Source organism: Cucumis melo, chromosome 3 (assembly GCF_025177605.1).
Source record: "Cucumis melo cultivar AY chromosome 3, USDA_Cmelo_AY_1.0, whole genome shotgun sequence".
Lineage (NCBI taxonomy): Eukaryota > Viridiplantae > Streptophyta > Magnoliopsida > Cucurbitales > Cucurbitaceae > Cucumis > Cucumis melo.
The window spans coordinates 20531854-20549757 of NC_066859.1; the positions used below are offsets into that span (position 1 = coordinate 20531854).

The window sequence follows — 17904 nt, forward strand, 5'->3', positions numbered from 1 at the left end:
AAAAAAATTAGATTTTTAGGTTATGATATCTTCCAAGGAAAAATAAAAGCAATTCAAAGATCAATTGAATTTGCTAACAAATTTTCCAATGAAATCAACTGCAATGATTTTTAGAATGTTTAAATTATATTTCATATTTAATTCCAAATTTCAGACAAACTTGTGAGCCTTTATATCAACTACTTACGAAAACTCCTCCTTCATGGACTCATGAGCACACTTGCATCATTAAAATCATTAAAAGTCTTGTCAAAAGTCTTGTTTATTTATTATCAATCCACATGTATCGCTCATTTTAGGAACAGATGCATCAGATATACTACAACAAATGAGTCTTTTAATAGCATCCAAGCATAGCATTTTAATGTTAATGTTATAATAAATAGAAGGAAAAAACAGGGGAAAACAAAAATAAAAGCGCGGAAAAGAAAACTTAAATGCCCTTTTTCATTTTTTTCAATCTTCCCCCGAATTTCCTTCTCTCACAGATCCCTCTCCCGATTTTTCTCTTCTGGCAGACCCTTTCCTCAACGCGGCTACCACCCAAACGTTGCTGCCGACTCACCGCACTCCTCACCCAACGACTCCCTGCTCATCGAACTAGTCGTCGACTCGTCGCACCGAACAGGTAACGTTCTTTTAAGGTTTTCTTCTTCTAACTTTACCTTTCGTCTCTTCCTTTTCTCTTCCTTTCACTTTTAGTAGGTTTACCTACTATTTTTTGTTCTTTTGAACTGCAAATGACAGATTCGCCAGGAATTCGCTTTCGTGCAGCTGCGAGTGTTTTCGATTTCTCTTTTATGTCGTGTTGTGTCGATTGACAAGAGGAAAGTATGTTGAGCATGGTATATTTAATCTCAATTCTCATTTTATATTTAGAAGGCTTAAAACTGTATTCCTTTAAATATTGAAGGTATTTTTTTTATTTCATTTTCATCTCAATGCAAGTTGTCATCATTCTTTTGAGGTATGCATTCTTTGTGCAAGCATTCAAAGATCATTGTAACTATTTGTGTTAGATTATTGTGCGTGCAAAATGGACCACAATTATATCATGTGACAGATTTTTTGTTGTTGATGATCATTTAGCTATTGAGCTTTTTTGCTATTGGGTCGAATTAGTTGTTAAAAATTGAGAGTGTGTTTGGAAATTTTTTGATTTGGGATATCTTTTAGATAAGCATTTCTCTATTGGGGTTCTTCAGAGTTTCTAAAAAGTCCTTAGTCTTTTTCTTTTTTTGGTTTCTTTAGTTTTATTGTTTTGGTGGTTTGGCTGTAGTCAGTGAGCAAAATAAACTTTTACAACATGCTACAACCATAATTCTTTTTCTAAACATTTTGTAACTTAAAATTGTTTTTCTTTTTTTATGTAAATCCAATCGAAATGTGTTTTTGTGGACTCCATTTGCTATAGGGCTCTCCTATTTTGTATACAACTCACATTTTCAATGAAGAGTCTACTCCATGCTATATTTGTTTCGTAATGTATGTATAACCTGCCATGGTTTTGTTATAACAATGAATGTCATGAATAGTTTATGCTGCTAGTGAAAGGGTATGACCATCTTTGCAGCGGGAATGATCAACAATGATCAAGGTAAATTTCCTCACGTATTCTTTTGATTTCTATTTCCAAATTATGGTTTTGATGTGGTTTTCTGGGTTTTACTTGGGTTTTTATATATGGATTGTTTAAGTGGAAATGAAAAATCTCTAGTAAATGAAAGTACAATTTTGTTACAATGAAATTCTACTTCACTTATTACAATAGTTGTACTTGGAGTGTGGTACTTGGTGAGTGGAGTTTTTTGAGCTTACTCTTCTTTGATAATGAATACTTATGGGTATGTTTCTCTTGCATCTCCCTTCTTTTTCATCTTTTGATTTTTTGATAATCAATAGTTATCGGTATGTTTCTCTTCCAAAATTATTTAATCACCTCCTTTATATTGTCACTATTATTGCACTCTATGGTGGCATATTTTTGTTTAGAGATTTTTAAGAATGTTGCTACATTTGAGAATGCAGGCTAGTGAAACATAATGATTCTATAAATAAATGGTTGATTCTCTAAGTAAATGGTTGATTCTGTAAATAAATGGCTGAATTATATGAAAATATCAATTATAAGATTATTCAGTTATATTTCACATCCATGGCTGATTCTGATCTTCTCTTCAACTTTAGCTTCAACTACTCACTTTCTCTTCTTACTCTATATCATGCATCTTCTCCTCTTTCTTTCTAGGTTTCAATTTTCTTAGATGTATTAGTTCAGACTTTGATAAAGTCAAGGCAACTATCAAAGGTTCTATGAATTTAAAGGTATAATTGTTTTTCCAGTGAAGATTCTATAGGATGAATATGATAGCAAATTTTGTTTTTCATAATTAAAGTTGCTTAGATAAACAAGGGCAACTAGAAAGTTGAGGCTAAATCATATATTTTTTTTTGTCTTTAAACTTGAGTGCTAATTTAGTATATAGGAAGATTTAATCATTGTCTCTAAACTTGTGCATCATTTATGTGTCTAACCTACATCCCTTCTTTCATGATGATTTTGCACAGATAATGGCTTCTAGTTTGACTGGATCGACAGACCCCCTTTCAGAGAATCTTATGGGCTACTAAATATTCTAGTTGTAGCAGTAGTCAGTAAAATTTGCAAATGTGGCTTTGAGAATCTTTTATTTTACTGACCATTGATATTTTTCTGTTCATACTGATGCATGGCTTATTAATTGTATTCCATAGCTGAGCAATAAGTTCCATTCATACTAAACTAAGGAAGCTGGCTATTTTCACTTTGGTATGTGCTCAAAGTTTTAAGTAGTTTTAGTACTTATTCATTTTCTATTGAACAGTCTCCTAGGGCATATGATCAGCTGGAAATGACATCTTTCTTGAATTTTGAAGTGTTTTTTTTTTACTAAATGTTTTGACAAGTATGTTAGAATGAAGGAAAAGCTAGGGAAATTCTGGATAAGGCAGTGGAGCATGCTGAATTATCCAAACCACTTATTTAGGTACTTTCTTTTGTCTATTTGAAACATTTAAATTTCTCTCATAAGCTTCGTTTTCATGTGGTCAAATGTATACCTTTTTTCTTCCATGATTCATCCAGGCCTTGGTACATTTTGAGGCAATTCACTCTACGGCAAAAAGAATTGATTATTTAGATTCATTAGTTGAAAAGGTCATAATGCCCAACACAGAGAAAGCAACGGTCGCGAGTGCTTCAATGAGGGAGGAGTTATCGAGCATTTTCTTCGAGATACATTATGAGACTTTGGTATGTATCTTCTTGTTGTTGGTTTTTGTTTCTTTGCTTGATGGGATTGTACATTTAGGTTTATCTTAACTTAAGCACCTTAGATTTGATTTTTGTTTCTTTACTTGGTGACATTACAAGTAGTTGAGATTCCTATTTGGTTGCTGGATTTTTTTTTTTTCCTTATTTCTTTCTAGTTTTGGTTCATTATACTAGTGCAGAAGTGGTGGCATTTCCCTACTTGGTTTCTTTTCTTGTTTGGAATGAGTATGTTCAATTATTTCGATTATATGATTTATACTTTGGTATGTAAGGTATAATTTCTTCTTCCTTTAGCTCCATTGATTTAAGTTCCTTATGAAGTTGAGATAGTGATATTAGTTATGATAATGTTTGTTGCTCTACTAATGTTATGATAATGTTTTCAGAGGGAAGTTGAAATGCAAGGAATGTACGCATGGCAGTCACAGGCAAGGGAAGAGGTAGAGACGTTGTGTGAAGAAGATGAAGACGAGCATGGTGACACCTTATGTGGGGCATGCGGTAAGAAGTATGCTTCAGATGAATTTTGGATTTGCTGTAATATTTGTTGTATGAAGAAATGCTTCAGTTTATCAGTTTCCTTGTGATGTATTGAGCTTTCTAATAATACAAGATACTCCTATTCTTTTAAAAATACAAGATAAAAGGCATTTCAAATTCTGTACTTTCTATAGTTGAATCAAATCTTAAAAAAGGACCAGTTTACTTTAATTGTTATCCAAATTTTACTGTTTCATTAAGTGAGCCAAATATACTTCATTCTTTAATGCTTGATATTAAAATCCTAAATATGGATTGGGAACCACAAACCGAATTCCATCATAGGAATATTTTGAATACATTATAAATTGACGCACACAAATTTATCCCCTAAAGCCCTTAGAACTTCTCCTAAAGATCAAACTCTTCTCATGGAAGCCAATATCGAACATTCAAATACCTATTCCTAAAAAATGTTATCTTGGAATCAAATTACTCATAATCCTAGATGGAGTTTAGAATATGCTTTTAAACCATCAATTGAAAATCCAAAATTGACTCAAATTGTTGAAAACAAGGACGGAAGTGTAGAAATACAGTTCAAATCCCAATCTACAAGATTAGAATTTCCCATATTTTCTTCTATCGGCGAACCTGCTCATTCAAATACTTCTGTAAACCTTCAAGGAGTACGGTTCGGTAATACAATACTGCAACCTTTTTATGCAAAAGAAAGAGATCCAACCTTATCTCCAACCCATTTTGATATGCAAAATATTAACCAACTAATATTATCTCCAAACCCTTTTCATTAAATAAAGTAGATCTAGATAATGAGTTTTGGTCAAAGATATGTTGATTCTTTTAACAAAATTGAACAAAGTGAAATACACAAGAATATTATAAAACTATGGAAAAACTTAAAACAAATATATACTTTTTCCAATTGATGAAATATAGAACTTATTATCAAAATCTTACATTCCCAACACATCAAGCGATTCATACAAATTCTTCTTCACCAACTTGGGAAATAACAAATCCAAAAAGACAAATAACTTCTACATGTCCAACCTTTGGAATAAATCAAGTTTCAAAGTAGCAAAGACCAAGAAGTAATAGCTTCTCCTTTTAAAGTGATAGACTCCCCTGAAATGGAAACAAAAACACCAACTTTAAAGGATATAAAAAATATACAATTACAAAATAACTTGTAATGAACCAACTTTCCGGACTAAGCTGAGGTCACTACTTAGTGCTAAGATTCAATGGTAAAACACACAAACTCATAAAAGACCTGTTACGTTTCATTTAAAACATTCAAAATATCACAAAAACAGTTTCGGGCCCTATTTTAGATCACTTCCCAAAAATCCCAAAGCATAGTTCACAAAGTCATCAAAATAAAACGGTAAAACAGATGTTCTAACCATGACTCCATCTGATAATTAAAAGAAATAGAAAGCAGCAACTACATCAGCGGAAGCATAAAGAAAACTAGACGCGTCCATATGGTCTTCACGCATCCTTCTTGCCTCTCGTCGGTCTGCCCCTCACGTTACCCTTACCTGAAAAGTTAAAGAGAAAATGGTGAGTATAAAAATATACCCAGTAAAGGACCCACTACTGGGCCCATTAGGGTAATAACAGTTAGCTTCCTATTAAGGGGTACCCTACATAAACAGTCTAGTGGTCCCGTAGAACACACACATCAATTAGTCTAGTGATCCCGTCGGATACATACAGTCTAGTGATCCCCAAGGATACACTATCAGTCTAGTGATCCCGAAGGATGCACATATCAGTCGAGTGATCCCAAAGGATGCACGTATCAGTCGAGTGATCTTGAAGGATGCACATATCAGTTGAGTAATCCCGAAGGATGCACATATCAGTCGAGGAATCCCGAAGGACACCGTGCCTGCAAGGTACACTGCCCCATGGTAAAGCTAACCGCTACCCCTCAGTCCATACTAACCGTCTACAACAGTCACATCACGATATCGTTCAAGCTAACGACTCAGTTTATGAGCTTAGTCAGTCAAACAGTTTAGGTTTAATCAACAGTCTCCTCAGTCGCTATATGCATATCCAATTCAGACATCGTTGTGATATTACCTAAATCCAGTCAACTAGTCAAATCATCACTTTATAAATTCACCTGTCGGTAACTCTGTCTCGGTCCAAACCCTAGCACAACTACAGGTAACCTACATTATGCATAACGTCCATATTATACGTAACGTCCATTTTATGCATAACGGTCGTATTCAGTCTACAACACAGTCCAACAGCAAATACACAATCTAGACCTGAGGTTCCTAAATTCTTAGTCCATCAACGACATAACTCGATAATAAGTAACCCAACAACATACCTCAACTATACATAACATTAAGATTTCCATAATCCATCGACATTACTATTTCAATTAATAGCACGGTCCATCAACATAACTAAATTACACAGAACATCTGGGCATCTGTGCTCCATCAGCAGAACAACTATATCACATGTATAAATACCTAAGCTACAACTAACTATCATGTCACCTTTAATAAGTCAAGAGTGCATACTAGTGATGTTTTCTAGGCAAACATGCATCAATCAATTCAGTACAGTCGTTATCGTATCATTCCCATATGGGTTACTACGTTTCCAGTCTCAATCTGGGGTCCAATAGTAAGAAATCCCTTACCTGAAAAGTTAAAATTCTTGTCCAAATCGGTGTCCAAACGAATCCACCTAAACAAAAATATAAGGGTTTAAATGATGACACCACCAAAATTCACATTTAAAATACTTCAAGGCAACATCCACAGACTTACCCAAGTAGAGGAGATTTGGCTCCAAACTACACTTGCCGTAAAACCCAAGAACTCGAGCGTCACCTCTCTAACACCTTCAAGGATCAAAAGTTAACCCAACCAATAAGTCTAACGTTTTATTTCAACATTTATACTCGCATCGGCTATAGAAAGCGTTAAGAACTCCTTAAACTACCACTACCAAAACTCACCGAAACTCAGCACGGATGGAAACGGCTTAAGTGGCTCGGTGAACAAGGAGATTGGCTTGGCTTGGCTTGGGAGATTTCTACCTCAACTCATGGATAAAACAAAACCTTTATTTAAACCCTTTGAGATTTCAAATGTTTTAAAAATTTTGGTCAATTAAATATAATTCACTTGGGCTAAAATTCAACTAAGCCCAAAAATAAGCTTAATTTAGCCTAAAGGTTAAATATGACCCAAATTCATATGGTTGAACCCAGGGATATGGTCCATGGTCTAACTAGGCCCAAGTCCATAAAAGCCTACCAGAGAACTCTATAAATAGAGGGGTTCTCTTCATTTGTAGAGGTGGAAAATTTTTTACTCTAGAAGATCTAGAGAGAATTCTTCCTAAGAACCAGAAGACTCCCAAACTTCTGAAGTCGACCGTCCTCGAAGATTGAAGCTCCTTTGAAGATACAAGCTTCCTTTCAAGACTTCAACTTCAAGAACATCACGTACTCCATTTTCTCAAATCAAGCGTAAGCATTTAACCGAGAGAGAATCAGATGATCAAATTCTAGAGATCAAACTACATCACATCAAACCAACACAAGCACAAGATCAACACAAGTTACTCAATGAACCAAATTTCTCCGGAAACCTCATGTGAACAACAACAACAACAATGCTAAAAATAAATGAAAATAAATAGATAAGTGATAAGTGAATAGAAAATAAAGAGTAATATCAAAGTTAAACTAGACAAAATAGATGGCTGCAATAAAATTTTGCCTTGGTTTGCAAATTGAGCATCTAGCAGATGAGGCATTTGTTCACCAATCAACTTATACAAAAAATATTTCGAAAAGTTTTATATGGATAAAGCACATCCATTGAACATTCCAATGCAAGTTCGTTCACTAGATGTGAAGAAAGATATATTCGACCTTGAGATGATAATGAAGAATTCATTGGACCAGAAGTATCATATCTTAGTGCAATTAGTGCACTATGTATCTTACTAATAATACAAGACCATATATCGCATTTTTAGTAAATTTATTAGCTAGATACAGTTCTTCTCCAACAAAAAGACATTATAATAGAATTAAACACATATACTTCGTTATCTCGAGGTCAATTGATATGAGATTATTTTGTTCAAATAAATCAAAATTTAATGTAGTTGGTTTTGCAGATCCACACAAAGCTAGATCTCAAATAGATTATCTATTCATATGTGAAGGGACTGCTATATCTTGGCAATCAATAAAACATACCATAACAACCACCACCTCAAATCATGATGAAATTCTTGCAATTCACGAGGCTAGTCGATAATGTATATGGTTAAGATCGATGCCTCAACACATTCAGGAATCATGTGGTTTGTCTTCTAGTAAACTTCTTCCAACAACATTATACGAAAACAACATGACATGTATAGCTCAAATAAAAGGAGGTTAATTAAAGGTGATAGAACAAAGTACATCTCACCAAAGCTACACTCATGATCTTGAAGAAAAATAGACATCACAGTACAAAAAAATCTTTCAAAAGATAACCTAGCAAATTTATTTACAAAAACATTACCTACCGCAGCCTTTGAAAAATTGGTGCACAACATTGGAATACGACAACTTAGAGATCTCAAATGATATGTCCATGAGGGGGAGTAAATTTTATTTTTGTAAGTATATATGAAATACGCACTCTTTTTCCTTCACTAAGATTTTTTCTCATTGGGGTTTTCCCTAGTAAGGTTTTAATGAAGCATATTTCATATATGTAATGAGCATCTAAGGGCGAGTTATCATGTCCCGCCTTAAATTTCAATTCATGCGATCAAGTGGAAGTGTGCCTCTTAGTCACTCAATTTGTATCTCCCCGCGAGATAGCACGCTGAATATCTAGTAAGCGGAACAACTTCTTAAACCACAAATTTAATCTCATAATTTGAACTTGAATGAAACAAGAAAACTTCATTGATAAACAAATAGCAAGGTACACATGATTCTTAGTACATAACTCTTTTAAAAGAAACATAGTAAACTCAAATCGACGACTTGACTCTTCTCGCCTAGCTTCTACATGCTATGCGAGATAATAGTGACCACTACCAAAATGATGTGATTACAAGGCACAAAAGGCGATTAAGGCTACAAGTTCAATGTTGGATGTCCTTTGCTACCTTGGGGGAAATAAGACAAAACATTTAAAAGGTTAGACGAGATGTTTAGTGAGTAGCATCTTTTATCAATCCTTTTACTAAATCAAGGTTATCTTAACGCAACATAGCCAAATCAAGCGATGTAAATAAAATGTAAGTCAATCATTATATCTTTGAATTTTTTTAAAAAAATATTCATTCAAGGCATTAAGAATCTTCACATCTCAATTTATCAACAAATCAGAAATCCTAAGGAAGAATCACTCCTTTTATCATTCATCATAATTCACATAAAATTCTTTCTTTTCAATTCTTTCACCCTAATTCATATCGCATCATATGCCTCTTGCATACCACATAGTCATTTAGCGGAATCATTCTGCATATTCAATTACATCTTTGTACCATTTCCTCAGCTCAAGAGTTTACCACACTCTTTTGTCAAGTTGCAGCTATAAGAGTAATCCCAACGCATATAACAAGTTCCATGAATTCACTACGCATAACACATCTTCCAATCCCAGATCACACAGCAAGCAAATGACATTCATACCAAATCACACAACAAGTATGAAGCACCCCACACCAAATCACACAGCAAGTATGAGACATCTTATTCAGGATCACATACCATGAATAGGACATTCTATTCGAGATCACATAGAAAGAATAAAGTATCTTATCCAGATCACACAACAAGAATAAGGCATTATATCACATAGGACACAAAGATCATCTCATTTCAAACCTCATGTAGTCTCATGCATTCTTTTGAAATTATCATTTCAAGAACATTACTTTTCTCTTTTCAAATATACAATGTCAATATCAACAATACATACACAACACGTTAAACATAAATGCAACGTAAGACTCGAAGAGAATGCTCTCAAAACATTTTTTTTTTCTTTTGGAAAATCTCTCACAAAATACTTCTTTTAAAGCATTATTATAACTCATATCGCATTGCATGATCATCTCACTTCAACCTTTATCGAATCCCATGCATTCTTTAGTATACATCATTTCATCACATCATTCCAATGCATAATAACCCAATTCATATATAAGTCATATGCATCTTAAGAATTGAAAAACATAAGGGAAATCATATGGTTCATAGTCTCAATTAGAATATATTTAAGGATACAACACATTTTAGAAATTCGTTTCATTTGGAAACATTTTGTGGGAAGAACCACTCACACTTATAATAGCGAGTTGCTACCCACGAGCTCATTTCCCCTTTTCGGTCAACTTTAGACCTTGATCAAAATGTTGGAGACACCTTGGGAATTTTTAGTGAAAGTAGAGCAACATTCGTTTAATATGACTAGACTTTCTTTTCTATGTATACTCTTTCCCACGAGGAAGCCTATGTCGTAATGATTACCTCTATCTACGGTAAGAATCAGTCAAATCCTAAGACGCCATGTATCCCTGACCATTTCTTATCCAGAATTTGGATTAGACGACAAGGTCAAATCAATCGCCGACCTACTGACATCAGGGTCATGTCAGGTCACATTATTGGTTCTCGATGAAGTAGGCTCAAGTCGCCTAATAGTTCTTCGCGTAGTCACTTCATGTCGCGTAACAATTTCATCACATAGTCTTCTCTCATCATTAGATTTAGAACGCAACACGTAGTTGCTTCGCAATTCTTCATGCGCCAACTTTCATTACACATGGTTTCGTCGCATAATCGGTCTTGTCGCGTGTAGTCTCAACGCGTACTTCATTGCACAGTCAGGGTCTCACAGAAGTATTATAAATATTAGATAAATATATAGATACCCATTATCTAATCAAGTCATGTGTCTTAGTCTTATGACACTTAGAGCCCATTTGGTAACTTTCATATTCCCTATTTTCTATTCTTGTTCCATGTTTCTTCTTTTTTTAGAACAAGAAACAAGAATGTGTTTGATAATTGTTTCTGTTTTTTGTTTCTTGAAAAAAAAAAAGAAATAGAAACAGAAACAGAAAACATGTTTGATAACTATTTCTTGTTTCCTTTTTCTTATTTCTTATTTTCTTAATAATGTCCTACATTAAGCTAATGATAACAACAACATCAGTAATATAAAAATATGTCATTTATTTTTATTTTATTTTATTCACATCTAATTCAATTTAACATTAAACAAAAATATATGTCCTGCATTAAACATAAAAAAGAAAATTATCAAAATTTTATATCATTTAATACAAAGAAGACCCAGTGCACAAATAAAAAAAATAACATGGACATAACTTGTATCTATCCTTCAAATGTTGTCCAAATTTGATTGGTAATATCATCTCTCACTCGGGTCATCAGATGATATCGACTCACATCTAGTTCAATTATATCACGCTTCAAATTGGTCGATAAATTATGTGTATCTTCAACGATCATCAATCTAATATTATTGTGAATTGTGTAACATGCTATCGATATATATATTTTTGTGTCTTGATCGGGTATGGAGGTTGTCGCCACGTACCCGAGACGATGCAGAGCAGCCGACATCCTTAAAAAGGGATAATTTTAAAAAGGAAAAAAAAAGAGTCGCCTCCAATCTTTTTATAGTGTGATTGGACACCAAAATGAAGTAAATAATTTCAAATAAAATAAAAACTAGTCTACAAAAAAATTAAAGTTTAACCAAAATGGAATTAGAGTGTTTAACCTTGAACTGACTGCACAACTCCTCCATTAATTTATTGTTTATGTTTTTTCCATTATTTGTAATGATACGCTTAGGCAAACCATATCAACATATAATGTTCCTCCGTATGAACTTGACAATGGCTTGCTTGGTGACACTCTTGTATGAAGCATCCTCTACCCACTTCTTGAAATAGACTATGGTTACCAAAATGAATCGATGGTTGTTTGATGCCTTTGGCTCAACTTACGAAGCTTTTGTCGTATAGGCTTACATTCTAGTTTAAGTGGTAATCAATGTATTATAATCTTTGTATCAAAACCAGGCATATTCCGATAGGACCATGCAAAATATCTTTAAACTCGTGAAGTAGGGTCACCAGATCTGATTGATCCTACTCTAGAGCTAAAATGCCAATTCACACTTCTTTCACTTCTTCTGGTGTTCCCAAATTGATAACCTTCAAAGTCTCTTGATTTAATGACATAGTCTTTTTTTCTCTTACTCTATCAATCTTAGTAATTCAGGAGATATATCATTTTTCATCCTTCAATATTCTGCTTAAGATTACAGATTGAAACCTCGAAATCAACAACGTCATCGATGTTGCCTTCAACTTTGGTGTCCTTATTACAGATCCTAAATTGTATCGGTAAAAAGGAAAAAAAAAGTAAAAATAGAGAAATAAGAGGAATAGATACGGTATTTGGGATAGAATCAACATTCTTCATTTCTTAGAAAAAATAAAGGAAGTAAAATGACTATGGTATTAAAAATGCAACTTTGTAAAAACAAGGAAGGATGCCCTTATTACAAAAAGAAAAGAAACCTTGTGACCTTAGGCATAGTCAGATGGTGCACAAAACGCTATTACTTTTGTGATCCATTAGAGACTTTTAGCGTCTTCTTAATCTCCCAATTGTTCAACTCAAATTCTGGTGGACACTGATAAACCAATGGATGAGGCGAAATAGTATTTTCAGAGATAATCGTAATTGAGGTATCATTTGAAGCATCAATAATCATATCAACCTCGATTTCTTGCATGTTCATCTGTCCTACCAAGAGAATCTTTGCATCCATCAGCTTTTTTACCTCATTCTTGAACTCACGACAATCCTCAATGAAATGGTCATCTATCTCAAGGTGGTATAAACACTGCTTCTCGTTGGCACATCCAAATTTCTCCCCCTCATCATTGTTAAACCTTGGTGACAAATATCTAGCTCCACAAAAGATATGGAAAAGCGTATTCATTGAAGTAGTCACATCACACACCTTATTCTTGTATCTTTCTGTGAATGTGTCAGCAACATTTACGGCGAGACATGATTTGGTAAAGGGTTTTGGTTGACGTCAGGCTCTTCTCCTATCTTTTTGAATTTCAACCATTCGACCTTGACTAGACTTTGTACCTTTGCTTTCAAAGGAAAACAGTTCTCCATAAAATGCCCAACTGCCCCAGCATGATATTTGAAGGGATGAAAACCCTTTACAACAGAAGAATTACAGAGACCCAATTTTAATTGGAACCTTAAAAATACCAATACATTGGCAAAAATTACAAAACTAATTTTTTATGTTAAACATGTTGTGAAGGAAAAACAAAGAAGAAGAACTTACTCTCGTTGACGACTCTGAATCTATCAAATACCAACTTGGGGCACCACCACTTGGAAACCTTCATATTCTCTGATTGAGATGGTTTGTGGAAACCAAATTGGATTGAGAAAGTTTTTCTTTTAGAGAGAAAATTTGTTCAGAGAGAATGGGAGAGCAACTCAGTATTCGCAGAACTCACCCCTCAAAAATTCGTTACGCAAAAAATCTCTCTTCTTCAGTCGGAAGAAGAGGGAAGTTAGAGATAATAAATGGGAACGTGGAAAAACCACCTACGTTCCTTATTAATTTATAAATAAATATTAAATTAATATATATTTAATTAATTATATTATATTATATTATATTATATTATATTATATTATATTTATTAAATCATATTTAATTACTATTTCATTTAAATCATATTTAAATGAATATCTCTCGCATAACCTATAGTTTTAATTTAATTAATTTAATTAAATCAAATTTAATTAAACGAAATTAAACTAAACTATTAATTAATTCTACAATTAATTAATTTCTAAATTAAATATCTTATATTTAATTTAATCCAAAACTTGAATCATATTCAAATATAAATTTCTCTCATAACCTATAGTTTTAATATGTATCACATGCATATTAAATTTTAACCTATAGTTTTAATATAAATCTAATTCACATTAAACTAATATTTGAACTTATTCTCGTAATTTAATTTTGAATCATATCCAAAATTAAATTTATATAATAAAGTCTAATTAAAATATAAATTTTATATTATAATGTATCAATATACATTATATTAATTCCCAAAGTAAATTTGAACATTTCAAATTACAACCAATATAAATAAATCTCATTACTCTTTATGCTAGGAAGGGGACCTAATGGACCTACAGATCAGAAGCTACAACGATATGAGATTAATTAGCTAAACTCATTAACCACATTAATCAATATTCGTTAACCGTGTGTACATTCCACTAAAGACTCACAGTTGAACTCTTCTCACTATAGATATATTTCTGTGTCCACGGATATAGACCAATACCAGTAAGTTAGTCCTTCACAGGTGTTCGTAACACCAGCTGGGTCAAATTATCGTTTTACCCCTGGGTTACTTCTAGTCCTTAAATATTAGTGCTCCTCCAATGAACAACCTGTTTATGGTCCAACCACTAAACAGAAACCCCTCTCGTGCCATAAAAAGGGTAGGGCCCTTTGTTCAAGTCCCGGAGACACCATTTAAGGGAACACTCTACTTACCCTAAAGATGGGAAGGAGTGAATTCCATCTTGTGTGATTATGTTTCCAGCTCCCCACTCGGTCTTGTCCCCAAAATGATAAGCATATTGAGTCGAAAATTTGGTCACTCTCACCTGTACAAATCAAAGGACAATCAATCGTAAACAGGAGTTCATAATACACTCAGGATTAAGACTAAGTCACCTAGGTCATCCTCATGAAATAGAAATCCAACTAGTTAACGGGGTTACATCTAGTGATTACTATTTCGTGGTAAACTCATTGTATAGGATACCCTCACTCGCATGTCGCATACATGAACGCATTGGAATAATGTGTTTGTATCAAATACAAAGTAAGTCGTATCCATAGTGTTAACAGGATAAGGTACCCAACCATAACCCTATACTATAGACCCTTTAATCTGATCTTGAACATTGATCCCCGTATGTCTCTACATACTGTTCAAGACTCATCAAACAGCTTAGGATGTTAGTTTATTGGATTTAGGTTATTAAGACAAAACTAATAATATAATCAATAACACTTATTGAAATTATAATAATAAAACACTATTAATGACGGTCAATTGATTATATTTACTATTTACGAGTTTTAGGACATAAAACCCAATAATATTCACATTTTGCGTTGGGGTCATACCACTTAGAATATGGTGGTTGCAAAGGCTTTGGTGGTACGATAGCCACTTGATGACTCTTTAAAAGTTTAGACAAAAGCTTTGTATACGACTTAAGTATGTGATCAAAATGGGTTTGCTTTCGATTGTTCCTTGTCTTTCTCTGAGTTGCCTAACCAAATAGACTTTTACCTCCATTCTGATAACTAGGAAAGTAATTTATCTATTCGACGATTGGTGAGGATACATGCACTACTCTTTGAGTCAAGCTCAACTTATGTATTTCTTCCTCTTTTTTCTTTGAGGTCATCATCCTTCTTGTCTCTTAAGAAGAATCAGTGATCCTTCCATTCTTCACTCCAAATTCAATTCTCTCCTCAATTGTTATGAAGTTCGAGAAATTAGTTGAAGCACTTCCAACCATTCTATCATAGTTAGGGCTCGAAAAGTGTTTATCAACATGATTGTCAATTCTTTGTCAATTAGGGGAGGTTGTACTTGTGCAGCTAATTTTCTCTACCGTTGTGCATACTCTTTAAAAGTTTCAACATTCTTTTTTTTCATCCTTTGAAGATCCACACAGTCGGGTGTCATAACAATGTTGTACTTATATTGTTTTAAGAATGAATCGACGAGATCCTTCCACCTATGCACTTGTGAACCATCCAGGCATGTACCAGCGAGCAGCCGGGCCAACTAAGCTGTCTGAAAAGCAATGAATCAACAATTTATCGTCAGAGCGTAAGTTAACATTTTTTGACAGTACATAACTAGATGACTTTTTGGGCACATGGTTCCATTGTACTTCTCAAAATCTGGAGTCTTGAATTTGAGAGGGATGACCATATTTGATATCAAACATAGTTGTGCTATGTCGATACTCCCGTACATGTCTGTACCTTCAATGGCGTGCAATCTTTCTTCTAGAAATTCCAGTCTTCTTCTACTATCTTGCTCTTCTAAAATTTTCTTACCACTTTCCATAATTGGGGTAAATATTGGATCGCTCACATGGGCTATCTGTTGGATGGTCGGGTTAGAATTTTGTGTGGGAAAGGATGTAGGATATGTCCTATCCACCACGCATGGAGTAGACGACCTTTGAGGAGTAAAACCCGGAGGGTATGCAGGCATGTCCTCTAGTATCTGGTTCAGATCTACTTCCACTTGTGATAAAGTCCCCGCAACACTCTTTCCTCTTCTAGTAGTGAGCAATTCCAGGATCTTTACCACTTGATCTTTCAATCCTTCAACTTCTTGACGAACTACTTGAACTTGATCATTGGTTTGCTCATCCATTATTCAAGCCTTTCTTCTTGTCCAATATAGATGCTGAGGAGGTGAACCTTGAGCTATTTTTTAAGTTTTAGCTTTTTATCTTTTCTTAGAGAATAATGATTCAATTGGGATGAGTCTAGATGTAAATGCCAAATGCAAGAAAGAAAAGGATCAAATAATGCAATGGCTCAAAAACTTAGTGAAGTTAATAATAGTATCCTATCTGACACAGGCACTCAAAACGGTGTATAGTCACACTCGATTACACAACCAAATTGAATGAGAACTTTTCGCGTGCCTGCACAGGAGCAAGGACTCCTCAAAGGTCAAACACTACTACATTCTCGTATCTAATCCTACAGGTACAACCTGAGTAGAGGACTTGTGCTAGTGTGTGAGAATAATATAATAAGATAGAAAAATTAACATTCTAAGACATATGAGTTGACATGATATGCAAATCCTAATGAATGAAGTTGAATATAAGTCCTAAACGATAAAAGGCCCTCAATTTGATCACAATTGTTACATGTGATTGTATGACCAAATTGAGTGAGAACTTTTCGTGCACCTGCATGGAAGCAAAACTCCTCAAAGGTCAACACTACTACATTATCGTTTCTAATCCTATAGGGTAGAGCCTGGGAGTCATTTGTGTACGGGGAAGGTGTTAGCACCCCGTAACTCCCGTTTAGATAGTAAAAATTGTATCAAATACTAAACACTGTAGCAAATGAAGGTTTAAAAGTAGCATTGGTTGTAGCTAATTTTGTTGGAATTTATGTCATAAAACTCGTAGTTTGTAGTTGAAATTAAATTCTATTCAATAAAGTTGTTATTGACAATTTATTAGTGAAAATTGAATGTTATAATCTTGAATTCAATAAACTAAGGTCTCGGGGCTATCTAGTGTAGACTTGAATTTTATGTAGAGACATAAATGTGGATCAAGTTCGAGTATATAACCCGATCAAGTTCGAGTATATAACCCAAATGGTCTATAGTTTATAAATAAGGTTGAGTGTCTTATTCTAAGGACACTATGGAGCGAGTTGCTTTATAGTTAGTACAAACGATGTGATCCTGAATCGTTTATGTAGAGACATGGATGTGGGGGCATCCTATGTAAAGAGATTACATAAAATTGAAATTATGAAATAGTCACTTTTAAGTTATAACACTGTTGATTATACAAAACTGATTATTTCAACTATTGATGACCTGGGTAACTTAACCTTAATCTTAAGCTAACTATGAACTTTTGTTATAATAGAATTATCCTTAGATCTGCATAGGTGAGGGCAGCTCAACAACGTTGACCCTATAAGCCTCTCACTTTGAGGGCAAGATCAGGCGTAGATGGCTAGAGACATTGAGTGCAAGATGGAACTCACTCCTACCCACTTTAAGGTTAGTAGACAGGTTGTTCCCTTAAGAACTAAATCCAAGTCTTGAACAAGAGGCCTCACCCTCTCATTGGCCCAAGAGGAATTCAGTTTATAGGTTGGACTGAAAATCAATTG

The 17904-nt window shown here is 34.1% G+C and overlaps 1 protein-coding gene and 1 long non-coding RNA gene across 5 annotated transcripts; one reads left to right on the forward strand and one right to left on the reverse strand.

The window, feature by feature from the left end:
• Nucleotides 1–324: 324 nt before the first annotated feature.
• LOC103496624 (uncharacterized) lies at nt 325–3947 on the forward strand. Of its 4 annotated transcripts, XR_001763566.2 has the most exons (8): nt 325–628; nt 748–1597; nt 2249–2325; nt 2569–2651; nt 2755–2809; nt 2947–3026; nt 3125–3292; nt 3700–3947. It is a non-coding gene; the product is annotated as an uncharacterized LOC103496624 (long non-coding RNA). The 4 variants fall into 4 exon arrangements; XR_539179.3 differs by having other exon boundaries at nt 2569–2809; XR_001763563.2 differs by having other exon boundaries at nt 748–845; nt 1536–1597; nt 2569–3026.
• Nucleotides 3948–15823: 11876 nt separating this feature from the next.
• LOC127148683 (uncharacterized) lies at nt 15824–16402 on the reverse strand. Its single transcript, XM_051082879.1, has one exon. It carries the CDS (start codon nt 16400–16402, stop codon nt 15824–15826), a length of 579 nt encoding a protein of 192 aa, XP_050938836.1.
• Nucleotides 16403–17904: the final 1502 nt, after the last annotated feature.

What these genes read in the sequence shown, in the direction of transcription:
- LOC127148683 (XM_051082879.1), bottom strand. Translation starts at nt 16,402, where the DNA reads ATGGATGAGCAAACCAATGATCAAGTTCAAGTAGTTCGTCAAGAAGTT.